The sequence below is a fragment of the Syngnathoides biaculeatus genome, chromosome 16, assembly GCF_019802595.1.
Source record: "Syngnathoides biaculeatus isolate LvHL_M chromosome 16, ASM1980259v1, whole genome shotgun sequence".
Taxonomy (NCBI): Eukaryota; Metazoa; Chordata; class Actinopteri; order Syngnathiformes; family Syngnathidae; genus Syngnathoides; species Syngnathoides biaculeatus.
The window spans coordinates 20,123,052-20,150,536 of record NC_084655.1 but is presented as its reverse complement, the minus strand read 5'-3'; the positions used below and the strand labels follow the sequence as shown (position 1 = coordinate 20,150,536).

General features: G+C 42.7%; 2 protein-coding genes and 1 long non-coding RNA gene across 3 annotated transcripts; 2 read left to right on the top strand and 1 right to left on the bottom strand.

The window, feature by feature from the left end:
- Positions 1–2,872: 2,872 nt before the first annotated feature.
- si:dkey-43p13.5 (visual system homeobox 2) lies at positions 2,873–9,242 on the top strand. The gene is made up of 3 exons (XM_061845008.1): positions 2,873–4,986; positions 6,385–6,542; positions 8,671–9,242. Exons 1-3 carry the CDS (start codon positions 4,764–4,766, stop codon positions 9,037–9,039), a joined length of 750 nt encoding a protein of 249 aa, XP_061700992.1. The 5' UTR covers positions 2,873–4,763; the 3' UTR covers positions 9,040–9,242.
- On the bottom strand, positions 4,917–9,368 carry LOC133513922 (uncharacterized). Its single transcript, XR_009798649.1, has 3 exons — positions 9,237–9,368; positions 8,872–9,054; positions 4,917–5,056 (listed from the first exon to the last, which is right to left on the bottom strand). It is a non-coding gene; the product is annotated as an uncharacterized LOC133513922 (long non-coding RNA).
- Positions 9,369–10,714: 1,346 nt separating this feature from the next.
- Positions 10,715–24,941, top strand: micall2a (mical-like 2a). The gene is made up of 18 exons (XM_061845007.1): positions 10,715–10,903; positions 11,063–11,407; positions 12,860–12,908; positions 15,398–15,539; positions 16,348–16,487; positions 16,565–16,683; positions 16,898–17,329; positions 17,409–17,521; positions 18,410–18,470; positions 18,745–18,878; positions 21,221–21,319; positions 21,447–21,511; positions 21,695–21,818; positions 23,476–23,578; positions 23,689–23,762; positions 23,841–23,955; positions 24,198–24,244; positions 24,349–24,941. The coding sequence occupies exons 2-18, from the start codon at positions 11,265–11,267 to the stop codon at positions 24,426–24,428; spliced, it is 2,040 nt and encodes a 679-aa protein (XP_061700991.1). The 5' UTR covers positions 10,715–10,903; positions 11,063–11,264; the 3' UTR covers positions 24,429–24,941.
- Positions 24,942–27,485: the final 2,544 nt, after the last annotated feature.

Below are 27,485 nucleotides of genomic sequence, written 5' to 3'. Positions count from 1 at the left end.
GTCAATGGCTGAGTGTCATTTCAGAATCAGAATCAGCTTTATTGGCCAAGTGTGTAAACAACACAGAGAGAATTTGTCTCCGGTAGTTGGAGCCGCCCTAGTAGGACAGCAGACAGGCAGTCAGTTGACAGGGAACTTGTTTTTGTTTTCGTTTTTAACTCACACTGGTGCAAAGGATGCAGTCTTCTAGCATTTAGAGCAGTTAGGATGCCCATCAGAGCCATATTCCAGTTTAGTGACCATTGTGCAAAGGGTGTCAAGACTTTAAAGTCACTAGTGGTGCGACAGTCTGTCGATTGTGCGAATGTTGCAGGTACTCCTCAGTCGAGTTTGCAAGCGCTGCAGATGCTAGTCAGGTGCGAGAGGATGGTATTGGTCTGCAACAGATGTTCAGATGGTTTCAGAGTGGTCAGACTATCACAGCGAGTGCACTTACCGTAATTTCCGGCCTATAAGCCGCGACGTTATCACACGCTTTCAACCCTGCGGTTTATGCGGTTATGCAGCTAATTTGTGCATTTTTTTCTAACACCCGCAAGGGACCACGTGAGCGGAAAAGGTTAGAGTGAGACCGGCGGAATATATGTGACGTGGAAGTGACTTTTACCGGACCGGCCCTGTTAGCACTGTTTCTGCCGTGTTTCAGTGATTTTTACCAGTATGGTTTTTTTTTTTAGCTGTTCAAGAGTTTCGTAGTGCCAAATAACAGCGAATATTGTCTCAAGGCACTTAAGACATGAAGGATGCTAATTAGACCTTTGAATGAAAATGCTTTTGGGAAATGATTTCTATTGGCATCATCATATCATGTAACTTATCAGCGTTTGCATGGGGAATTTGACCCCCTGTTTGTAATGCCATCTGACGCTAGACGTGTTTGTTTGTGGGAATGATGGGAAATGTAGTTATACATTGGAAACATGGAGAGGAAAAGGTCAAAGCTGTCAGGTGCGGATTTTCAAAAGAAAAATAGAGGTTCATCACTTGGATGCTGTTCACTTATTGGACGACGGGCCAACAAAGAAGTGTCTCGCACAGGACGCCATTTTAGCTCCAACCACCCCGGCTGTAGATGTTTCGCAGTTGTTGAGACAGCGACATCATCGTCACAACAGAGTTAAACAAATGTAAAAAAAAAAAAAATACAGTAATTAAAAATAAGCATCTTGCTCGATTTATTTAGACTCAATGTAGTCGGGTACATACTAATTTGTTTATATTTTCATTTTTGTTTGGATTACTATGTCACAAATTACATTTATCGGCATTTTAATGATTTTAGTTGTCAACCACATTGTTCAAATTTAAAGTGTGTAGTGTACGTCCACATGTAGTTCATTTTTTTTCCTTTTTACTTTGATCTATTTTTTTTGTGTGTATAAAAAGGCACTAAATTAGCAGGTACGACTTTTCATTGGAAATTGACAATATGCTTATTTCTCCAGGCATCATTTGGCTGAAGGCAAAGCGGCAGTCAAAAATGAAGTGACGATAGAAACACCACTGCACAAAAAGAAAATAATAATAATAATAAGATATATTGAATCAACACATTTTTACGCCAGTTGTTCCAAAACCATATTGACTTTAACATTAGTTCATGATCAGATCTTGAACATTTTGTAACACACACTTGACACCTAAATGAAAGCCCCAACCCCCCCACCCCCCTAAACATGCCGGGCTGCCCCGGCGCCCTCGGCGTGACGAGATCCGATCTGACATAATGGACTTTGCCTACATTATGATTCACCGCCTCCTCCGCCACTTGAGCCCATAAAAAAAAAAAAAGCGAGAGTTGTGCTAAATGTCGTGCGTCGATGGATGGTAATCATCAATTATGATTTGTCAGTATGATGTCATTTGCAGGATGGATAAGAGCAACGTCTAATGAGAGCCTAAGTGAAGCCCGCGTTGTTAATGACATGTCACATTTTCATACGCATCCGACTGAGGCTGACTGGCTTCATTTGGTCTGTAATTCATTAGACAAATGTTCAGTCGCCGCGACGCTGTGCAAACACTGCACGGCCGCTCTTCACACTCGCTGCTGTTTTGCACCCATTTCAATCTTAAGTAGCCAATAAGATGGCTGCACTCCAGCGACAAATAATGAAGTTCATTTCATGGTACATTTATGAATTATTGTGGTGTCCAGTGAAAATCATGTATCCCCAATTTTTCGGGAAGGGTTTTTTTTTTCTTTTTTTATCGCGCATATGAGCATATATTTCAGTTCATCTAGTTGACCCCACCCTCCACCTCATTGACTGAGTTGTTGATTTGTTGGATTGTGAGACATCCATCCATTTTCTTAGCCGCTTGTCCTCACTAGGGTCACGGGCGTGCTGGAGCCTATCCCAGCTATCTTAGCGGGGTACACCCTCCACTGGTTGCCGGCTAATCGCAGGGCACATATAAACAAACAACCGTTTGCACTCACATTCCCACGTACGGACGATTTAGTTTTCAATTAACGTACCGTGTATGTTTTTGGAATGTGGGAGGAGAGTTAAGTGCCCGAAGAAATCTCACGCAAGCAGAGGGAGAACTTATGATTGCCACACAGGGGAGGCCTTATTTGTCCCAGCAGCTCAGAACTGGGGAAAATGTGCTAACCAGTCATCAGTGGGACTGTTGTAAATGTCATTAAGTCAATTAAATGTTTTTTTATTATTATTTAAAAAATATTAATTCAAGAGTCAATTATTTAAATAATTAGTTAACTAATTGTAATTATTAAATAAATATTAAATCAATAAAATCTATGAAATGAATCAAATTAAAATAAAATAACCCAATTAAGTACACGTAGGTATTAAATAAAATTCCATTAAATTTATATATTTTTTAAATAATTGCATAATGACATTCAGTCTTTAAAAAGGTCATGCAATGTTTAGATTGGTATAAAATAAATTCTTCAGAAAAGAGTCTGCAATATTGTTTGGAATATTTATGAATTACAAGACTAATTATTTTACAGTCAAAACAAATTAGGTTATTTAGTTTATTTGCTAGGGACCAGGTGCAAAGTACTTGTATCATCTTGAAAATACGCTTTGCGCCGGAGTGGCGTTCTATGAGGTATTTTCCGTCTTTAGTCATTGATAACTATATCAGAAATGATGGGATAAAACATATAAAATACCTTTTCATTCTATCTTTACTTGCCTTTTTCAGTAAGAATAGTATTTTGAAGGAGGAAAAAAAAGTGCAAAAATTGATCCATTTGAGAAAAATTGGTTAAAAACTAGTCAGAAATTTTAACTTGGCCATTTTGTGTCGGTACCATTCAAAATCAGTGACATTATTTTGTGCAATAATCCTGGAAAGTGGAATGAGAGCTTCGCGGAAAGCCTTAATCCTTCTCCGCCAAGGTGTTAAATCGGTGTTTGAACAGGTGCAGATGAAAGGGCTGCAGGTGAGCGCGAAGGAATGACCACCATGTGACTCATCCTCGCACTCTGACTGGTCGCCTCTTTCACCGAGCCGGCGGGCTGATCAAAGCCGCCCGAGCGTCACCGTCGTTGACAGGCCGGTGTTTTCGCCGTTTCCGGGCGATGAGATTAATCCACGCACACCTGCGCTTTAATTCGCGACGACCGTCGACTCCGTCAGCGCTCCGTCAACGCCGAGGCTACAGCTGGCGCGCTCACGTAGCCAGAGTGTTATTAATCGGGATCAAATGTGTTGAGGGGCTTTAATCGGGTTGGGTAACACCAGGCGTGTCATCGTCGTGTTCGTCACGCGTGCTGGGTGAGAGGAAGGACTCAATGGATAAACCATCATCCACTGATCTATGTTAATTAGTATCCAGTTGGCAAATGATGGAGGCGGGGGGGGGAGAACATGTCCATTTGGCTATCGTTCCGTTTCATGTCCCAATTAAATACTGAACCGGTTTAACACTCATGATTGTTGACAGTTTTCGTGACAGATAAGGGAGAAAAAATCACTAACAATACACAGTACGGGATAATCTCTCAGGTTAATCTTTGAGAACCTTTTTTGGATCCTTTGTCAAAATGACGTAGACTCATCGGTCTACCCCGATTCCTAATTAGCTATTGTTCCGTTTCCACGCCACAACCATGGAGTCCGTAGATCGACCAAACTCTGTGGATCTTAAGAATTCGTGATCTTCAGTGTTAAACAACTTTACGATTGGTTGTTTTGTCAAACTGTTTTCTGAACACTGGACCCTTTGGTCCCAAGAAGGTGACATCATCAGTTTTTAGCATGACGTATCGTTCCGCAAACAACAGCAAAGGTGTTCTTGATAAAGTGCCATCGCTCCAGAGTTGTCGGTTAGCAGGCGTGTGTTTATTCTGGAAGCCGCAGCCTTTCGGGTCTGGTTTGACGACTCTTCACAGATAAGACCGGCGAGTCATTTTCAAGATGCGTCGCTTGCGTGTCTGAACAGACGGCCCCTCGATTGAGTTTCTGTCTATGGTACCGATTGAAACCTCAGAGGCCGGAAGATGTTGCGACACGTTGGTCGGATCGAGACTCGCGTCTCACCCCGCCCAGGCAGACTGAACACGACACTGACGATCCGATGAGAGACGGGGTTAGATGTGAGAGGAGGTCATGTGACTAGCAAGGGGTTTGGAAGAGAAAGGGCGGGACCACCCGAACCACTCTCACCTTTTACATCGTCCCTGCCCAGAGCCTCTCACACACAAGAACCAGCTGGGAAACCAGAAGAGAGATTGTTCCTTCACTGGGATGCCTTCCGACTGAACTGGATCACGTCGGCCATGTTCGGGCCCGGGCAACTGGTCTCCGCTCTCCTGCCTGCGGTTTTCCACTCACCCGCAGCGCCGTTTTTCCACGCTTTCCCGGCCCGGCAGATCCTGATCCCGGCGGGGCCCTACATCAGCTACGAGTCTCTGAGGAGTTACCTGCAGCCTGAACCATGCAAGGAGGCGCTGCTGCTGGCCTCACAGGCCGTAGGCATGGGTCCACTGGTGGATGGCGTGGGTGAGTCCGGCCAAAACCGCATATGATATACTTCGCCGAATCGGTCAGAATTCACTCGTGCGGTGCTTCTCTAAGTGGGGCCCAGAAAATAAATTCCAATTAATTATGTTGTCATTGGAAAAACAAAAAGTGCATGCCTAAACGGGGACAGGTGCAGCAATTAACTAAACAGAATAAACTGATTGTTTTGGGCCAATTAAAATTAAAAGTTCTGATATGACTACGAAATATCATAACTCTCACATATCTACATGAATATTTTTTTTTTTTTGCGGGGAACAAAAGGCAGTTTATATAAAAGAAGAATGTGCAGTTTTGTCCAAAATCAACAGGTGGATTTTTCAATTTTTGGAGAAATAAATGCGGAATATTCCAAGAATAAAATCATATTTTAATAATCTCATTAATTGCTGACTTTAATAGTCATTTTTACAACTTTCTATTGGAAGAATACCACTTCAATCTCGAGATTACGACTTCTCACATCAACAAAATACATCTTGTAAAGTTCACGACTGGTGCTGCACCGAACAATTATTTTAATCGAATAATCTGTCGTTTTTATTATTATTGATCAATCGCATGAAAAAAAAATTATTTCCATCCCTTTATTCAAAAACAGGCGAACGGGAACTCATTAGGGTTCAGTGACCGGTTTGGTCACTAACATATCGGAAAATCAACAATCAAATGTTCATGATTTCCAAAAGCAGAAAATTGCAAATGTTATTTTGCATCAACACATTTAGTCTGCTTTCATGCAAGACCACCGAAATATAAGAATATTTTCAATTGTTGCTGACATTTCTGGCATTTAGGCAATTCGAAGCTAAACAAGCTATCGAAAAGATTGATGATTATCAAAATATCAATTGTCCATTGATCAATTGTTGCACATATAATTGCAACTTTTTTGTTGAAAATATTACTTTTTGCCTTCTAAAACTATTTTATCCCCCCCAAAAAATTGCTATATTGCAACTTTTAGAATAAATTGTCATAACATCACCACTTTTCTCACAAAATGGGCAACAGTATTTCGTATATGAATGAATGCTTAATTGATGTTAGGATGGTGAGGGGGTCTTTGGAAAAATTCTCCCCCAGACAGGTCCCCGGACGCCAAAAAAAAAAGTTTGAGTTGCCCTCAAAATTGCCCTCAAGTGTCCAAAAGACGTGAGCGTCAAGTGTAAATGTTTACAAAAGACCCGCTAACAGCTCATGACGAACAATCAATTATCAAGCCTTCCCGAAGCGGACCTAATGACAGCGATGCTAATTAGCCAATCTCGAGCCATTAGCTCTTGTCACCCCTTGGCGAATTCCGTTAATTTGCCCACATGCCATTTATTTATTTATGGATGTATTTATTTTTTTCACCCCCCCTCCCATCCCTAGACGAACAGAGGCCGCTGAAGCAGCGTCGCGCCCGCGCCAACTACAGCAGCTGGCAACTGGAGGAGTTGGAGAAGGCCTTCGAAAGCACCCACTACCCCGACGTGTTCATGAGGGAGGCCCTGGCACTCAGACTGGACCTCATTGAAGCCAGAGTTCAGGTGAGCCTACCTGGGCTTGGTAATACGCGACATAATTGCTTTCCCTTTTTATCGCAGGGGTTAGGTTCTGGACTGCTCCCTGCACTAGGTGAAATCTGTGAAGAATTGACCAAATATAAATAGATTTATTTTTTTTTAAAGCTATGTAAATCTCTTACTTATTAGTCTTTACTCTTAAAAAAAAAACTCTTAAACATAGTAATGCATTGGAGTATTGTGCAATATGCATATTTTATTTCTTGTAATGTGTTTTCATCATATTTTTTTCGTGTCTTTACTGATTTAATGCTTTAGGGTAGGAAGTCTTTATTTGTCCGTAAAAAGAAATTACAGCATACACTCAAAATTTATTGATGTGCAAGGCTTTGCATTTATATGTGCATTATAGCGAGGGTATATTCCATGATGTCATGGCATCACTTGGTAAACTAATAGATAAGATATTTTCCAATTTTTAAATGAATTAATATGCCATTAATCTGTTCCAGCACCCCCAAATTAGTGCTGTGTTGTATAAAAACAATAAAACACGAGAGACAATGTAACGAAATAAACTGATTTTGTGGACGTATGTTACTCGACAACTTGCAGTGTACTTTAAGGGGTGTGGCCAAGTGACGTGACATCATGAGCTGCGGTCGGGTTTGTCTGCGTGTGAGCGTCTGGATGGTGGTCGGGGTCAACAACGACGGCTCATTGCGTGTGTTTTCATACCGTATTTGGGTGGTTGGGTCCTGTTTAATAAACCGATAGCGCCTTAAAAACCAAATTCATGTGTTAGTAAAAAAAAAAAAAACAACAACAAAGATGCAGCTAATGGCTTTTGGAAAACAGTTTGCATGGAAATGGAAGATCTACATTATTAACAAAAAGGTGTGCGCTGACATATCAGTTTGAAGTGCGTCAAGATGGATGTGAGATTGCACACCTGCTAACGCTCACTAGCCAAAACTAACGTGGCTGAAGCAGCTGCAACGTGACTCATTTAAAGCTATGCTGCCCTTTTTTATGTTTATTTAGTGGACTTGGATTGATTGTGATCTCCTCACTCACACTCCTCTTTTTTTTTTTTTTTTAAAGGTAAAGAAATACCATGAAATATTGCTAAACATTTTCTCGATATAAAAAAAAAAAAACTGGTTAGTACTGGTAGTGATGGTGATAGGAACAATGTTAATGGGGTTTTTTTGGGACACATTTTTTGGGGATAAATTTCCGGCCTACAGAGCGCACCGCATTATAAGCCTCACCCAGTACATTTGAAAAGGAAATTCCATTTGGTACATACATAAGCCGCACCTGTGTAAAAGCCGCAAGTGCCCACATTGAAACGTGATATTTACAAAGAAAGACGGTACAGCGAGTTTTCTAAGTTTTAATACTTTAGCTTAGTTTACTAGAGCAACAACACGGTAGCACAAACGGACATACCGGGGGGGAAAAAAAACAAAACAAAAACATCCGTAGTAGCTACACAATAGCAACACGGTAGCACAGCACTAACAGAGCCAGCTAAAAAAAAAACACCTAAATTACTGAGACGTGGCAGTAACACAGCAGAAACGCATTAACGCTAGCGTGGTGCTAACACGGCCAGTTGGGAAAAAAAAAAAAAAAAACATACCGGTAAAAATCACTGAGATGCGGCAGTAACACAGCAGCAACACGCTAGCACAGCGCTAATGCTAGCGCAGCTCTAACAGGGCTGTTTAAAAAAAGCATACCGGTAAAAGTCACTTCCTCGGCGCATGTATTCCACCGATCTCGCTCTTACCTTTCCCACTCAAGTGCCCCCTAACGGGCGTTAGAAAAAATGCACAAGTTAGCTGCATTACCACATGAGCCACAGGGTTGAAAGCGTGTGGAAAAAAGTCGCAGTTTATAGGCCGGAAATTACGGTAAGCATGTACTTGGTCTTAAAGTGGTGACTCAAGCAACATTCTCGCTGTTCTTGAGAAATGGATATAACAGCAGGGTTGAAGTTTGTTTTCCATGTACAGTATATTTATTGGGGGATCTCAATTAGACAATCATGGGAAATGTCTGAAAAATATTGTAGTTCTTGAATTGAAAAAAACATATTTTGATTCGCCATATTTGATGAGATGGATTCTGATTGCGCCTCCAGGTTTGGTTTCAAAACCGGCGTGCCAAGATGAGGCGTCAGCTGAAGCTGCAGGGCCAACGCGCCGAGCCTCACCCGAAAGGAGAATGCGCGGACCTCCCGGATAAAACAAATCATCGTTTAAAACATCCCGCGGACGCTTGCGACGGCGAGCGCCGGCCGAGAGCTCAGGAAGATGACGGCGGCGGCGGGGGCGACAACTACCCGTGGACGGCGGCCGGTCAGAGGTCGGAGCAGCTGCGCTCCAGCAGCATCGCTCAGCTCAGGGCCAAAGCCAGGGAGCACGAGGCCGAGATCAACGGCGCCGTCGGCGTGGCGGCGGGCATCTCGCCGTCCCCGGCACAGGAAGTGGACGCTGTACACGGTGACTGATCACTTCCCTCCTTCCTGTTTTTACATATCACCATTACGGACAAAAAAAAAAAAAAAATGTCATGCTGTCCTGATGCGAGATGAAAAAATGATTTGGATTTTTCACTTCATTATGTAGACCTGTATCAAAAATGCCTGCCTTTATAGGACTAATACATTTTTTTAAAGACATTTTTTGTGCAGCGCTTGTATCGGACCTCATTTGATCAAGCAGGGCAGCACGGTGCACTAGCGGTGAGCACGTCCGCCTCACAGTCAAGAGATTCGTATCCTCCCCCGAGACTCCAGTGTCTGTGTACCTAATACAGTGGCCGGAAAGTGTGTCGTACTTATTTCCTGTGCCAATTAAAATACATATTCTACATTTGAAAACTAAAACGTCCTGCAGCTTTGATTCCAGTGACATGTTTACACGTCACGGGCCGTTGATGTCGACATCCTTGACCGCCGGGGCCTTCTTCGCTGACAGGCAGGATGCGCTCGCCCCTGCGAGATAAACAATGGAAATAGCTGGAGGATGAAATCACAGCGAGTGAATGAATCCAGTTTTTCACGTTACATAGAGATATGAAATTATCGGTGTGAAAATACAGGAGAATAAGCAATGTACTGAATTCACTTTGATGAAAATGCATCAAAGTCAAAGGGGGTCATCGTGAGGACCACTTTGAAGACGTGGACGACATCAAGATGGTTCTGATGGATGACGCGGCTGCAAAGGAACACGGACAAATATGTATTGGAGAAGGCTGAAAACGTGTGTTGGACTCCTGGGGAGGTGGGGGGGGGGGGGGGGGCTTTGAAGAGGAACATTTTTGACGCCAGTCCTGGAACTTTTCTGGCACACCTCATTTATGGTTTACATTTATAATAACGCCGGCACGGTGGAGCAACTGGTTAGAGCGTTGGCCTCATATATAGAGTTTGCGTGTTGTCCCCGTTCCTGCGTGGGTTTCCCTCTCACATCCCAAAAACACGCAACATTAATTGGAGACTCTAAATTGTCTCAAGGTGTGATTGTGAGTGCGACTGTTGTTTGTCTCCATACGCCCTGCGATTGGCTGGCAACCAGTTCCGGGTGTACCCTGCCTGCCTTATGCTCGATGACAGCCAGAAGGCTCCAGCACTCCTGTAACCTTTGCGAGGATAAGCGGCTCAGAAAACGGACGGATTTATAATAATTTGACAACTTTAATTTTTTGAATGTTGTAAATGAGAACTATACCTTATCGCCATGAACTAGTGCGGTTTAATACTGCGCCCTGCTGGACGACTCCATCTGCAGACAGCATTATGCAGTGCGGGGGGGGGGGAGAAGAAGAAAAAAACTCTTCTTGTCCCAATTGTAACCCCAAGAAACAAATAATTTCCATATATTTGGTACATTATTTCAGAAATCCACAACGAGTGGTGGTTTGCAAAACATCCGTGAACAAAATACATTTTTAAAAATATATATAAATATACAATATAATGTGGGGTATTATCTTGAACACACCCGATAAGAACATTCACAATTGGGTACACAAGATGATCAAAAAGTGACCATTGTCTTGTGCAAACAGGATAAGAAGACACTAGTTGTGCTTATGGGGTTCTATTTAAAAAAAAAAAAAATCATTCGAGCCATTTATTGTTTTTCTGTATGCCTTTTTCTTGGTCACGTGACTTGGAAGCGTTAGTTTACTTTAGTTGGACAGAACAAAAGCTTGCAGCTTTTGCCACCCACAAAGTACCCTTGTGGCGTCGCGGCGAGTCATACTTCACAGTAATTGAAGAAAATAATACAATTGTATTATGAGTCTATTAAATTAGCCTCCATTTTTTTTTTACATTATTAGCTATTTTTATATAGATTCAACAGGTGAGCTTTGATCACTTTGGCGTTGTTAAATTGTGACGAATGAGCAGTTTCGTGTTATTTGCCCCATAACTCGTCAGTATTATATAGTATTTTGAAATTAGCCTGAATATATTTCTATCCCTACGTGTGAGGGTTTTTTTTTTTTTTTTTTTTTGGCAGTGTCTTGTGGACTTTTCTACGTTCGTTCGCTCCGTCGACTTTGGCGAGTTGTGGGTCATTTTTGGGGGCGCAGAAAGAAACTTGAAGGCAAAAGTTCATCTCTTTGCCTGAAATGAAAATCTAGCAGACAAAAGCAACCGGACGCAACTGAGCGAGCCCGAGCCCATCCCACCCGTCTTCCTTTCGCTCGTTTCGGTGGAGCATGGCTGCCATCCGGGCTTTGGAGCAGTGGTGCCGGTCCCAGTGTGACGGCTACCGGGACGTGAATATCACCAACATGACCACGTCGTTCCGGAGCGGACTGGCCTTCTGCGCCCTCATCCACAGGCACAGACCCGACCTCATGTAAGTACTGCACTCCATCGGCCACGTGAAGTAAGAAAAACCAGCCAGTACACGTTCCGTATTAGACGTTCAGTGAAAACTGTTTTTGGATTTCAAATAACTGCAACAAGGTTGTCCCAAAAATAATTTGTAATGCAAGAACAACAAAATGTGCACATATTTTCCATTACATATTTACGTTTTTACTGGTGACTTCAGTACAAGTACAGGTACTTGCATTTCATACCAAGCGCACATATTTGATATTGCTTTTACCTGTACATCTTGGATTTGTGGTGAAAATGTTTTAAGTGAACTTTTCTTATATTAAAATGCGCAAAGTTTCACTTAATTACAGCATCGCACACTTATAAAACATCACTTGTGGGCTCCATAAGTATGTAACTGGATTTTTAATCAAAATACTCACCCCTCCATTTCTAAATCAACCCATTTATGGGCAGGGTGGCAATTTTTTGCCTTATTAAGATAAAAGTCTCCTAATAGGCCACAATCAAGGAAATACTTCGTTTTCATTTAACGCATAAAACAAAGGGCAAAAATGATGCACCCTCTCGCGGGCAGCGTCCCAAAACCTGGACGGGTATATTATCAGTTCTGTGAAGTAGTACATACTAGACATATGTTTATTAATTAATTCTTATTCTAGAACGACACTTATGCATTGATAATACTGATGGATTAGCGTTTTGAAGACAAACGTGGTTGCATACTGACCTTTCTTCTCTTGGAAAACGCTCTATGTGTACTTGAGGCAGCCATGTTGGGGTCAGGAAGGAAAAGGAAATAACTCCGTGCTAACTTTGACCGATGAGTTATCCTCTCCTGACACCAAATTATGGCTTCAGATTAAAACACTTAAATATTTTGATATACTGAAGGATATAATGCATGAAAATCATGATGTCCCAAAAATGGGACGCAGTCCACGAATGGGTTAAAGCTGAGGGAAGGACATTTCATTGCTCTGCCTTGTGTCGCTGGGATAGATGGATGAATGAAGATGTATTATTTGTTGCAAATTAATATTTGGACCAATTGTCAGTCGTGATGCTCTCTCGCAGCATGCTCGTGTATTGTGTAAAATAAAACGTTTAAAAACAAGTGTGCAAACTGTGTATAGATGTGCACAAGCTTAAGTGGGCAAAATAAATCATATTTAACATTAATCCAAGCATTTAACTTATTTTTAAGTCACTGCACGCCTTCCCAGTTAGCTTGGATGTTTTGACGACAAAAGCCGTCAATGGCAGTCAATGTGTTTAAGTATCTCCTTTCTTCCTGCAAAAATTAAATAGGAATTCCTCTCGGGAGCCCCTGGTGGTCACACGGCCTTAGGGCAAGTTCTTCATTCGCTTCGTATCCTTCTTATTACAATTAAAATGAGTTCTAAAAAAGTTGTACTGTGAGTAGAAAAGATGCATCTATGTGTTTGTGTGTGTCTATGTACAGAGATTACGACTCTCTCCGCATTGAGGACGTGTTTGACAACAACAAGCTGGTGAGACGTCGTCTCGTTGAGCCCTTTAAAACTTTTGACGGGTGATGTTGCGCCTCCAGCAATGTGCACTCACTAGATAAGGGCAACTTGAGGGTGGGGGCCACTCAAAAGGGCAATTATTTATTACACTCTTTATTAATCATTTTTAGTTAATTTGCTTCAATAGAGCTCGTGCACGTGACATCACCATTTTCACGGCGCCATATTGCCGGTCAAAAAGAGCTGCTCGACAGTGTGGGGGACATTGAACCGGAGCAAAATATTCACAATGCCCGAGACTTCTTGTGCTGTTGGTTGTCACAACAGACGAGACAGATACTCAAAGAAGTCATTCTACAGAATACCAGCTGAAAAGATCAGAAAATATCGATGGATTTCGGCAATTACACATGATGGATGGTGCCCAACCAAAATACGCACACGCCTCTGTAGCGATCACTTCATTTTAGGTACCAATTATTCTTCTCAATCTCAAATTCCCGAGTAGTATTTATTATGCCAAGTTGGCTCATTTAAGAAAAATGCGTTTAAAAAAAAAGTCTCCAACGTACAGGGAAGCGTGTTGCGGCCACACGTTGAACTTTGGTAAACCTCTCCCCGACAGACTTGTTTTATTTATTTTTTTTATATGCATTGTTCTCAAATGAGTCCAATGCATATTTAAAAAAAAGAAAATAAAACATTGGTCACGCAGACATTTATGTAGGTTAACTTGTGGCCGCAACACGCTTCCGTGTACGGGGGCTGAAGCCAATCCCAGCGGTTTATTTTCTTTTTTTAAATATGCATTGGACTCATTTGAGAACAATGCATATTTGGAAAAAAAAATACGTCTGTCACGGAGATGTTTACCAAAGTTTAACGTGTGGTCGCAACACGCTTCGTGTACGGAGGAGCGGACTCGCTGTCTTTTTTTTTTTTTTCCCCAATCATAGTTAGTGAATGCGAGTTTGTGTAAAACCAGGCGTCATTTATTTAAATAATGGTATTGGTATTATTGAAAAAGTCTTATTGGCTCCATCGCTATGTGGGATTTATTCTCGATTGAGAACAGATCCAGCAATGAATACGGTTTCAAACTTTTCCGTGTAAATCTCGCCGATTTACCAGATCCATGTGTAGATCCAGTTAGAAACCTAAGACAAGTGGAAGTGGGTTAACAGTCCACGTTCTTATCGGCGAAAACATCAACTTCAGCATTAAATATGGATCCTCTATGCCCAAGTGTCTCTCATTTTTCCACTTAGCCTCCTTTATTATCACCTTCTAAATTTTTAAGGGCATCGGACAAAACTCTGGGCGTCGTGCTATAAGACGTATTTTCGTACCGTCTCCAACCGACTTAGCATTGAAGAATGCTTTGTTTGACCGGCACTTCCGGCCAGTGACGTGATTTAGTGACGTAGGTGCATGAGCTCTATACGGACAAACGCTAAATTCACATATTGACATAAAATTGAGTGGACGTCATAACAGGACGAACGGAAAAATGTCACGCTCAAAATTGTACACGTTGTCGACTGTTTTGGTTTGAAGCATCCATTTTGCTGTGAATTCCGCGAATCATATTTTGCCAAACTCCTAATAGAGGATTTGCCCAGATGAAGCCCAATCGGAGGCATTTACCCTCGACAGATGGATGATAAAAAAAATTGCAATCCCTTCGCCTAAGGGTTGCAGGGAAGTCACATGACTGCACACAATCTCGACACCCCGCAGAGAAGCAAAGTTCGCAAAGTGTCTCATTGACCTGAAACATGAAAAAAAAAATATTTTGTACTTTACAGGTTGTCTCCAGCTCGCCTTCGAGATGAGTGAGGACAAATAATGTATAAAACAGATGATTGGAGCTCAAAAATATGTTCTGTCATTTCCGGTCTTCTGTGTCAGCCTAAATCTTCATTTGGAAAATCCAAGCGTCTCGCTCTGCGCATGCAAAATGGAACGATTGGTGAAAATGAAATCAGCAGGTCAAAAACAGCGCTTGAATGCAAAGAGCATTTAATTTTTTTGTCAATTTAGCGCACATTTACTTGACCTCGCTAGTTCTGTTAACCTGCAAAGCCCCACAGCTGGGACTCTTCCGTCATTTCTGTTGTTGTCGCACCTTTCCGGCGTATTACTTTGTGCTCTCGCCTGAATGACGACCTACCGGACGTTCCTGCAACAAAGCTGCGGTTCTGAGAGCATTTCCACTCCTCCCGACGAGGCTCCTCGTCAAGCAAACCCCAATTTGGTAACGGACACCCTTTGTATATTTCATGAAGTGTCACATTTCCTGCTCAGCTGTTAGATAAGAAACAGTTTTGGACAAAAGCGCTCAGACTTTACATTTAAAAGTCATGTTCCGGCGACTTCCCTCTTGTATCCCCGGGAGCGCACGGGAAGTGAGCAATCTCGATCTATTTCAAGACGATTGTGTTTGTCAGACTGGTGACGTGACGCGACGCAGGCCTCCCGATTGTCAAAGAGTTTTTTCCCCTGTCAAGGCTTTTCAGGTGGCCGAGGAGAAGCTGGGGATCCCGGCCCTGTTGGACGCCGAGGACATGGTGGCCTTAAGGATCCCCGACAGACTCAGCATTCTCACCTACGTGTCTCAGTACTACAACTACTTTAAAGCACGAGCGCCCAGTGAGGACAGTGACACACTAGAAAGTGACAGACTGTAAAACTCTTTACCATTATTATAATTATTATTATTATTATTTCACAATAATTGCCAATGTTGTTCATAATTTGTTTGGAAATCTAAAAAGAAATTACAGTATAGTTTTGAAAAATGTAGTGTTTATTTTACCAATACAACTATAATATTTAATGATGACGATTAACCGCCTAACATAACGACTGTAATTCCCGGCCTACCCACATTGAAACACAAGATATTTTCAAAGACTGTACACAGAGTTTAACCCTAGCGCTGCCACGCTAACGCTAGCGCCGCACTAACACGAGCTCCACGCAAACGCAAGAGCCGCGCTAATGCTAGCGCCGCGCTAACAGGGCCGGTTAAAAAAGACATACTGGTAAAAATCACTGAGACATGGCAGTAACACGCTAGCGCAGTGCTAATAGGGCCGGACCGGTAAACAGCACTTGCTCGGCACATATATTCCTTTTCCGCTCAAGTGCCCCTTGCAGCCGTTAGAAAAAATGCACAAATTAGCCGTATGACCGCAAAAACTGCAGGGTTGAAAGTGTGTGAAAAAAAGTCACGGTTTATAATTACAGTACGTTGCATCCTCAAATAAATAATCACAAAGTTATGTGTTTTTTAAAATAACTATATTTATATGAATGAAACATTTACATATTTATTATTTTTATATAACGTATTTAAAAGATTTGACAGAAGATTTCATGGAAAAAAAGTTATTCCCAAGCTCCTACAGAACGACAGACTCTATCATGTTTTGAAAGTTTTTTCCTTGCACCGCAGTAGGAGTGAAGCGGCCGGTGGAGGGTTCCAAGACGGCGCCGTCGGAGAAAAAGATTCTCCCAGTGGCCGCCATCAAGAATCAGGCTCCTCCTACCGTCGCCGGCCGATCCTCTCCTAAGTTGGAAAACACTTCGGCTCAGGTCGGTTCACATCGTTTGGCACGGCCGTCCGTGTCCTCCAATGAGATCTGATTGTGGTTCTGACGGTTATTTTCTAGAAGCCGAATCCCCACAAAACTGGAACGCTTAACAGCAAATGTGTGGCTTGCAAGAGTCACGTTCATCTGGTCCAAAGACACTTCGTGGAGGGCAAACTCTTTCACCGGAGCTGTTTCATGTGAGTTACTGGTTCCCAATTTTTGCTAAACCAACTAATATCCCAAATAATTTCTCCTCAAGTACCACCATCATGACAATACCGGACCATAGACCTGAGTGCCAAAGTTTATATTCCTAAAAAGTATCTTTAATGTTATTCACTGGGCCTAAAATGTTTGAGAAACCTCTTTCTTAAGGGATGAGCTGGTGGTTTTGTCGTGACGGTATTTCAGATGCTGCGAGTGTTCCGGCACGCTCCACACGGGAGGCTACAAGCCGGGGAAAGATCCGGACACTTTTGTTTGCCGCGTCCACCCTGAGAAGACTTCCAAACCCTCCCGTGAGGTTTGGCTCAAGCCCGCATCTGGCTTGCTGGATAGCGCCCTCCACATCCAGCCCGCGGCGGCCTCAAAGACCGTCCGTCCCGTCGCCCCGACTCAAAGCTGGACCGTCTCGGCGCAGAAGACTCAAGCAGCCCGGCAGAGCTTTTTCCAAGCGGTGCTGCCGCCTTCTCCTCCGTGGAGGAAGTCCGCAGAGCCCCCGGGAAGGCCGGCGCTCCCGCAGTGGCCGCGCATCCACGGGGTCCAAACTGGAAAGATACTGGCAGAGGAAAACCGCAACAATAACAACAAACGTCTGTTTACCATTTGCTCGGCAGAGAGACGGTGACCTTTGGTTTCTTACTAGATTTTCTCTCAATTTTTAAAATTCATTAAGACAATGGATATTTTTTACATTCTGCAGTTTTGGAGGAGAGTCCGGTCCAGCTGAAAACTCCACCACGCCGTGCCGCAAAAGTTCCGCAAGGAACTGTCTCACCGGCAGTGGAGAATTTTCACGTCCGGAGGCTATCAAATGTAGCTGTTTATTTTAGTCATGCACCCAACACTCACACACACACACACACACACACCGTCTACACCACGCCAAAAGTCCTTTGTCATGTGTCAAGTTGCAATTTTATGAGTGGCACTCACCGCAAAGTATTCACAAAAACAAAATTTAAAAGGACAAATGATTGTACTTTGTCATGGAATTGTGGCCTGTGCTCTAATGGACAAAAAAGTCAAATTCTTTCCTTGAGCTTTTCCCGCTTAAAAAATGAACGCCTCCCCTCAAAAAAAAAGGCTTCCCGGCCCTTTTAGAATTTAAATACCAGGTGCCACCACTAGGGGGCTGTCATTACCTATACAACTCCCATATGTTGCAGTAAACATGGCATCTGTAAAGCTGGAGTAATTTGTGGGTGGAAAATCTGTGAAATGCAGCACTGAATGTGGTCAAATGGGTATAAAATGTTGTATTTTTAAACAACTTGATGTATTTGACATGTTAAGATGGTGCAATTGGCTGATGACCAGTTTAGTGTCGCGCCTGAAGATAGCTTGGATAGGTAAATGGGCTAATGGGGTGGGGGTTGCGGGGGGGCTTTCCGTCAAACTAGATTCTCCGTTGAATTGACAGTACAGTACAAAGTTATTATTTTGTATTTGTTTCCCGTTGTCTAAAAACATTTACTTACAAGCACGAGATTATTGTCAAGAAGTAGGTATAAAATGTTAGTGAATTGTTAGTTTATCCAAACACACCTCACTGGTTTATGAAGGGGGGTGGGGAGGGATTTGGATTTCCTAATGGGCACTGTTTTGTGTCTGTTAAATCCAAAGTCCATTAAATCATCCGTTGTGTATTTCTAGACCAAAAAAAATGTTATAATCACAATAAATGTTCCATTTTACCTGCAGATCCATCTTATGAGAGGCAATCAAAACCTAAACCTGTGGAAACCAAAGCAGAGCTGCCGAGGTAAAGTTTTATCAGTATCACTAACTGGCTAATTGGACCCGTCACTCTTGGTCTTATCTAATCTGACTTTGCATCTGCAAACTACGCCGCCGCTTCTCCCCCCCAGCCTTATCCTCCTTTTAACAGCAAGTCATCTCGTTTCTATGCTCCCCCCGCTAACGACTCGAGTGTGACTTCCATCCCCTTCTCAGCACTGTCAAATTAGAAGGCGAGGCCTTCCTTTCCTCCTTTATTGTCATCCGCCTTAATCACAGTGGTTCTTTCCATCGTGCAGAAAAGACGCCGAACCCTCCGGCCAAGAACTTCGCTGTGACTTCAAGTCCACATCTTTCTCCAGCGGCTCCACCGCCCCGACCAGGGCTCCCTCGATTCCAGTGACCGTACCGCCTCCTCGTCCTGGACATCTGGGTGAGTTGCTTCTAGGGCTGAAAGGATTAATCGAATAATTCAAATGATTTAATTCAAATAGAAAGTTGACTAACAATCTCTGCCTTGAAGCTGTGCAAGGGTCATTTTTCCATTTGAATTAATCTTTATGCAGATGGAGGCGCAACTCCTTGTAGGAATAAAGTTGGCGTGATGCTAGGAAGCCAGGAAGAAGGAATATAAAAGAAAAATGTTCAAAGTTTTGGTATTATTGTATGCCTAAAAACTGATAACGCGCAAGGTAATGTAAACATCGTTAGCTAATTTAAAGTCGCCCACCGCTGCTGGTTAGAACGTAAGTGGTCAACGATAGACACAACATCTGCATGTGCAATTTTAGTCACTTGACCGAACAACATAAACATGTCATAAACACATTAATACACTAGCTTCTATGCCTCGCCCACAACTGGTTCTTGGACCGGTGACGTAAAATAAAAACTAGACTGCGCACTCTGCATCCAACATTGGTTCTGCCGTGGTCAACAGGCTCTGACTTCCGGTCAGGGTAAAAAGGATGATAAAAAATACACACATTGTTATGGAAAACGATGCGATAAATCTATGTACTTGGGATGTTTTGGATTCCTAGAGGCATGAATATAATCTAAACATTTGCAGCATGCCAGGAAGGTTTCAAAGATACATTGACACATACGTATGTAATAGGAGGTACAGACCTTCATAATATTGTAATGATATAGTTTCTATAGTCATAATTCTAAAAATTAATTGCAAAGTTTGAAGTGAAACACACTTACCGGCGAAAAGTTACTTCTTTGCGACCGCCTGCACGGTTTTGACAGCAACTAGAATGAACCATAATGACATCGAAAAAGCTAAACCAACGTATTCCAATATTATGTTTCACATTGTACAGTTGTAAAGATATCAAAGGATGTCAACTTTGCGCGTGAAATAGTACCCAAAGCGATGTTTTGCCCCGGCCAGAGGTTGAAACCGAATTACCACGTGAAAGGAGTTTGGACGCAGTCTAGTTTTTATTCGACTCGACGTCATTGGCTTGGACACTCAATGAGTAGGCAGCAGTTCATCTCTGTCATTCATTCTCACATCGCTCACCAGGCCAGGCCCCGCCTTTTAAAGCCACGCACACTCAAAGTCGCATAGAATGTGAGGATGCTGGCCCCAAGTGGACAAAATTCATACCTGCAACTCACATGCACTTTATTGTACTATGTGTAGCAATAGTTTATAGTCCATCCATCCATTTTCTTTGCGGCTTATCCTCACGAGGGTCGCGCTGTAGCCTATCCCAGCTGTCAATGGGCAGGAGGCGGGGCACACCCAGAACTTGTCAGCCAATCGCAGGCCACAGAGACAAACAGCCACACCCACAATCACACCTAGGGGCAATTTAGTGCATGCAAACTCCACAGAGGCGGGGCCGGGAATTTAACCCGGGTCCTCGGAACTGTGAGGCCAGCGCTTTACCAGTTCATCCACCGTGCGGCCTCCCACCATCATAACACACAATAAAACAACATAGTAGGCCGGAGTGTTCAAAACCATTAGGAATGGAGCAGGTTTTAGCGGGGTGGTCTTAACTGTTCATAGCTGTGAATATGAATGTGAATGATTGTTAGTTTATAGGGGCTCTGTGATTGGCTAGTGACCAGTCCAGGATCATGCTCATCCATGACCCGGAAGAGGACAACCGATGAAGAAAATGGAAAATGGATGCACTGGAAAACTCACAAGGTTTAACTTTAGAGCGCTGAGTGAAAAATTAAACGTGTTCTTGTTATGATGCTATCTTCATGTCACTGACACTCTCCACAAAAATGTTCAGAATACATAGATTTCTGATGATGTCACCACATTCCCTTGTCCGCCATCTTGTGTGTCACCACCGGTAATTGGAAACCTATCTATATGTCCGCCATCTTGTGTGTCACTACAGTACTATCGATTAATCTGGCAGCAAAGCAATGTTTTTACATTTGACATGATTTTGATGTCAGTGTAAAAACAAGAAATAGACGCGTTTTTCAATGACTAACGGAGGAAAAATCTCTTCAAATCAGCAAATGTAGGAATACCAAACCACGAACACGTGGGGACTCGCTGCAGCATGACAAGGTATACGAAATACTCCCCAAATCAATAGCTGTACCACTACTGGATACAGAAAATGTACACAAAGTCAGTTGAAAATTTGTGAGACTTCTAATTAAAAAAAAAAAAAAATTAAGATGACACATTTTTAATTTTCTAGCTCATTCCAGGCCGTTATTTGTTTGCGATGAAAATCCCGTGAAAATTGAACCAATAAGACGTAAAGCTCCCTGTCCTTATTCCAGCCGATCCTCCCAAGAGGCGCTCGCCCGTCAAATCCCCCGCAGGACGGCCAGCGGCGGAGGCCGAGAGCTCGCCGACCTCCGCGGCGGACATCCCTTCAGGTACGCCGTCGCCTGAACACGCGCGAGCCATCTTTGTTGGCGAAATGTGAGTTTTCACTGGAAAAGCATCCGGCGGAGTCAGATGTGACAAAAGCTGACGTCTAATCCTATTTCGTCTACCTCTTAGGCGCTAAAAAGGGAAAGTATTTGTCACCCACCAACGCCTCCGGCGCCGAAATGAGGTCACCCTCCGTAAGTTCCCTCCATTAAGTCTCTTAAGAGATTAATTAACAGCGAGACACGTACCCTGCCCCCCCCCTCCCAAAAATGGACATTTTTCATTTAACTTATCAGAAGTCAGACTTTTATTTTTCTGAATAAGTCAAGGACTTGATTAGCGCTCTTAAAAGCGTTTTTTTTTTTGTTTTATATCAGCGCACGCCTTATCGCATCCAGACGGAGCTCATTGAGCGCGAGCTGGTCGCCATCGAGACCAACCTGGCGCTGCTGGAGAGAGAAGGTGTGGAGCTCGAGAGGAAACTCCGCCGCTGCGAGGGAGGTGCGCTCGCCTGCGTCGTCCATACTCGTCTTCCCGCTCGGGCGGTGGAGAAAACGGCAAAAAAGAAGCACAATTCAGAGATAACAGTCAGAAAAAAAAGACAAAAACAATCCCAAGTAAACCTTTAAGACATAAAATGTCTTCCATCAATCTGATTACGAGGGTTTGGTTACCAGTGTGGGCCTTTAAAAGTAACTACGAGATATGGAAATCTTGGTTGTCCTGTTCATGATATTTTAAGGAAATCGATAAGGAACTTTTGGGGGTAAATCTGGTGGTGAAACCTCAAAACATCTTGTTTTAGTTTCAGTGCTGATGTCCCCAGCTATGGAAGTAGATTAGTGCCACCAGGATTTTAATTTGAAATGCCACAGAAAACATCACTTCAATTTCAAAGTGATCACATTTTCAATAGTTGCTACAATTCGCTGTCTAAAATTCACCATCTGTGCCACCGGGCAGGGTTACTTAAGGTCAGAACTGAACAGCCGGCCAATCCAGTTACGCTTTCTTAGTATGTAACGTCACGTGACTAAGAAAGCGTAACTGCGATTGGTTGGGTCCTCTGCCTGGTGGTGAATTTTAGACAGCGAATTGTAGCAACTATTGAAAATGTGATCCCTTTGAAATTGAAGTGATGTTTTCTGTGGCATTTCAAATTAAAATCCTGGTGGCACTAATTTACTTCCGTACCAGCCTCTTTTTTTTTTTTTTGGAACGTCTTGCAGGCATCAAGTTCGAAACGAGAGTTTTCTTTTTCTTTCGGCTTGTCCGGTTAGGGGTCACTACAGCGCGTCATCTTTTTCCATCTCAGCCTTTCTCGTGCATCTTCCTGTTTTAACACCCACTGTCCTCATGTCCTCCCTCACAACATCCATCCACCTTTTCTTTGGTCTTCCTCTCACTCTTTTGCCCGGCAGCTCCATCCACAGACTCTCTCGTCTCTGGACATGTCCAAACCATCGAAGTCCGCTCTCTAACTTTGTCTCCAAAACATCCAACTTTTGGTGTCCCTCTCACGAGCTCATTTCTAAGCCTATCCAACCTGCTTACTCCAAGTGAGAACCTCAGCATCTTCATTTCTGCTACCTCCAGTTCTGCTTCCTGTTTTTCTTCAGCACCACCGTCTCTAATCCGTACATCATGGCCGGCCTCACTACTGTTTTATAAACATTTCCTTCTATCACATCGAACACCAGACACCTTCCGCCAACTGTTCCACCCCGCTTGGACCCGTTTCTTCACTTCCTTACCACACTCACCATTGCTCTGGATTGTTGACCCCAAGTATTTGAAGTCCTCCACCCTCGCCATCTCTTCTCCCTGGAGCTTCACTCTTCCCCCTCCGCCCCTCTCATTCACGCACATATATCCTGTTTTACTTCGGCTAATCTTCATCTTCAAATTCGAAACAATGGTCTGGTTTCAAAAAAAAACAACAACAAAAAAAAGATCAGTTTGATCGTTTGTAGCGTATTCAATCGCACACAAAGATTTGCGCATGATTGCGTCTGTGTTTTTGTTTGTTTTACGCCTTCATTGGAGTTGGCCTTTGCGTGGTTGTGCTTCAAAATCAATGTCCGTATCCTTTCTTGCTGGTACCCAGCAGAGAATTGCGTGGATGAGAACCGCAACGTGTTGTTTTGCCGCTTTCCAGAGGGGGAGGGCGACCTGCTGATGGACCCGCTGATGGTCGACTGGTTCAAGCTCATCCGAAAGAAGCAAATGTTCATCAGGAAGGAGTCCGAACTTGTCTACACGTGAGTGGGGATTGAATCGCTACTCGAATGAGCAGCTGTTGCTTGAGCTTTTTTAAAATTTTTATTTCATATCAGTGGAAGCCCTGTAATGTCTTCACATTGTGTTTCAGAGCGAGGACTCACGAGCTGGAGCGGCAGCAGCCCTGCGTGGAGCAGGAACTACGCAGGCTGCTGGACAAGCCCGGTAAGAGTCGACACGGCGCTCCGACGCCTTCGCCGCCGCCGCCGCTTTTTGAACTGATGAGCGCGTTTGGTGCGGTAGATGGCGCCAAGTCGGCCGAGGAGCTGGCGCGAGAGAAAACGCTGATGCGGAATCTGATGGCGATCGTGGACGGAAGGAACGCCATCGTGGAGGTCCTGGATGAGGACCGCCTAAGGTGAGCGGTTTATTACGAAGGGACAACAACACATCTGGTGTTCATTTCCAAAGGTGTTTTATGTAAAACACGTGGGTAATATTCATATTTTTTGCAGGTGATACTAAGGTGATGATTGTCTATAAATCAATGACATAATTAATTTGATTATTAAACCCTGTGGTGGATTAGTGACTCGATTGCAGCGTCACTATTATTTCATTCACGAATGCAACTTTTTTTTTTTTTTGGTTCAATTTCAGAGAATTAGCGGAGGATGAGGCGCTTAACACGATGATGAAAAATTTGGGTATGTACCTTGTATCTTTTTTTTTTTTTTTTTAACATTTCAGGGGCAATTTTTAGTGACAGTATTTTTTTTTTCGTTTTTCATTTCTTTTTTGCTATCAATAGGAACAAAGAGAGGCAAACCTAAAAGGAAGTCCTCCGTCTCAAAACTGTTCGGTCGAAGAAGTAAGCGGCGGGTGGAATAAAAGTACAATTGTCGGACAAAAAAAAACATCGCTTTTAGTCTTACAACTTTCAAACATCTTGAGGCTCTCATGTGTGTAAAGCAGGGTCCACTCACAAACATTTTAGAACATCTTAACCGACAGAGTTCGGTTGAGATTTATGATCGTAAATATTGAACAGGTTTATTATTTACGATCGTCAACGCGACTGTTTTCCACGCCAGCTGTGGAGGTAGCATTCTTCACCCCCCTCCTATCCCCACACTCTTAAGAGAATCCCTTAGGATAATAATTTGATAATTTGCTTATTCGTCCTTTGATCGTAAGGGTAGAGAAAAAATGCCCAAATTATCAATGATTTTCAACGTGTGTGCACCCTACTTTTGCAAGATTACCTACCGCTAAAGTGCAACATAAAGACTTGTGTGACAAAATCTGGCCTTGGCTGAGGTCTGGACTTCCTTGGTACGCTTGTCTTTCTATTCTTTTTGACTGCTGTGTAAAAGATGTCCGATTTTGGACGCTAAATTGTTATTTTTGCACATTTTCTTTAGTTTGCTGTGACTTACTGAATACCGCCTGCAGCTCACATTTCCCCATGTGACACTCCGCTACCTAAGATCCGATATTTATTCTTTAAACTCTACCTTTCAATGTTATGCCAGCGTGCGCTTCTTTAATGAGTCATTAATCTTTTACCCCCCAAAAAAACCCAAAACGCAGCCAATCAGGTGGCACGAGGTCAAAAGTAGGTCGTCTGCTGTTGAAATAATTCCCGCTGAATTATGTGCATATTAGACACACGTGTAATCCCTCCACAGTCTCCAAGCCAAATTGAAATTATTTTATTAATAATTTCAATAATGGATTTTAACAAATTTCCTGTAACGACATTAGCACACGAAGAAGACAGAGGAGGTGGGGGTGGGGTGGGGGGGGACGCTAGTCTTGTTAATTAAGCCACACGTGTTGAGCAGCCTCCATTTTGTACTGTAGGTGGCAGCCTGGCTATGCTCTATCACACACACATACACACTCACACACAGCCACCACTTGCAAAATCCAATTTGCCACACTTGCAGACAGTTAATTTCTTTGCTAATTTTATAAATGCTGCAAAAAAAAAAAAAGGAAAAAAAACGGGGAGAGAAAGTTTGAGCTGTGCAAACGCAGTAACACTACGTGAAAGAGGATTAGCTCCAGCGCTAGCTTATGGCGGCCAAGGCTTATAAACTATAGTGCGGCCTTATCACGCGTCTGACGTGCTTTAATTAAACATTACTCTTTACTAATATCTGTGCGGCGATTACGCCGCACCTGAGCCGTCGGACCGTGGGGCCTGCTCGCTTTTAGTGTTTTCGGCTGGTGAAGCAAGGAAAGGCGCGTTGTGGCAACTTCAAACTTGGGTTTCCGACCAATTCTTTGAGGATTAGTGTGTGCATGTGCAAGAGGTGGAATTATTGTGCGCAAGATGAAGAGCGTTCACACATACAGGGTATGTCATCCTGCGCACACTTTTTATTTTTTTTTTTATTATTGCGCCTGCTTTTTTTTTTTTTTTGGGACATGCTGCCTATCGAACTTCACAACGGGTTCAACCCATTCAAACGTCAAAATATTCACAGAATTCAGCACGTGACGATAGTCTTTCCCATTTCAAATTTTAAATATTCAACTCATTCAGAACATCTTGCGCAATATTTGCCACATTCCGATAATTCCCACATTTCCCAATTTTTTACACCTTACAATAAAATTCCCAAATTTTGAGATATTCTACAGTTAGCTTCTCCTTCCAAAGTTCTTGACGCATCCAAACCGCTCCCAGCATCAAAATATTCAGCTCATGTAAGACATATTGTGAACTAGTTATCACGTTCCCCAAAGTTTTACAGTAAAATTTCCTTTTTAAGAGATATTTAAGATTGTTACCTCTTCCTTTTACATTTCTTGACCGATTCAACTGATTCCAATTTAAAGATATTAAGATCATTTGTATGGAAGCAGATTAGTGCCACCAGGATTTGAATTTGAACTCTATAAAGTGATCGCATTTTCAATATTTCCTACAATTCGCTGTCTTAAAATTTTCTGGCTACAATTCACTGTCAACAATTCATCGTCTGTGCCACCAGGCAGAACACCCAGCCAATCGCAGTTACACTTTCTCAGTCACGTGACGTCACATACTAAGAAAGCGTAACTGGATTGGCTGGGTTTTCGGTTCTGACCTGAAGTAACCCTGCCTGGTGGCACAGACGGTGAATTTTAGACAGCGAATTGTAGCAACGATTGAAAATGTGATCACTTTACACTTCAAATTCAAATCCTGTATTCTGTGGCATTTAAAATTCAAATCCTATTATACTTCACATTTCAAATTCAAATCCTGGTAGCACGAATCTACTTCCATACATTCGTGACAGTTTTTTTTTTTTTTGTTGTTTTTCAAGTTACATTCCAATTTATCCGAATTGAAGAGATATTTTCCATTTTCACGTCCTCCTTCCTTTCTTTAATGACCGATTCCAACGTCAAAATATTCAGCCCTTTCAGGACCTATTGGGACATAATCACAAATTTTCACTATGAATTTGAGAGCAATTTGATATATTTTGCCTTCTCCCTGTATATTTCTCAATGGATTCAAACCATTCCATCTTCAAGTCTCACAGTCTGCATTTCAACAATTCATTAAATTCTTCAGCATTTCAGTTCAGCCGTTCGCCATCTACTGGCAATTTCTCCAGGTGTTGAATATTTTAATTTACCTACCAATCAAATTTTCCTGATGCACATCTATTTATTAATTTATTTTTGCAGAAAGCAACCCCACCTTTTTTTTTGTTTGTTTTTGAAAGCAAAATGTAGATGAACTGCAGCAGATATGACACACATCTCACGTTGAAATGCATGAAATTGTGATCACGAAGTCGGAACTGAGTTCCGAGATGATGTTTTGGGGGGGGGGGGGGTCAGAAAAAAAAAAAGAGAGGAAGAAGTGGCACGCGTGTGATGCTTGTGACAGTCGAGACTTGAATGCGTGATATTAGAGTTAATTAAAGCTTTGCGCCCCGT

Excerpts from the sequence above, each read along its gene's own strand:
- si:dkey-43p13.5 (XM_061845008.1), top strand. The coding sequence starts at position 4,764 with ATGTTCGGGCCCGGGCAACTGGTCTCCGCTCTCCTGCCTGCGGTTTTC. Across the intron at positions 4,987-6,384 it reads TCCACTGGTGGATGGCGTGG|ACGAACAGAGGCCGCTGAAG; the intron begins GTGAGTCCGGCC and ends TCCCATCCCTAG. Across the intron at positions 6,543-8,670 it reads TCATTGAAGCCAGAGTTCAG|GTTTGGTTTCAAAACCGGCG; the intron begins GTGAGCCTACCT and ends TTGCGCCTCCAG.
- micall2a (XM_061845007.1), top strand. The coding sequence starts at position 11,265 with ATGGCTGCCATCCGGGCTTTGGAGCAGTGGTGCCGGTCCCAGTGTGAC. Across the intron at positions 23,579-23,688 it reads GAGTCCGAACTTGTCTACAC|AGCGAGGACTCACGAGCTGG; the intron begins GTGAGTGGGGAT and ends ATTGTGTTTCAG. Across the intron at positions 24,245-24,348 it reads CACGATGATGAAAAATTTGG|GAACAAAGAGAGGCAAACCT; the intron begins GTATGTACCTTG and ends TGCTATCAATAG.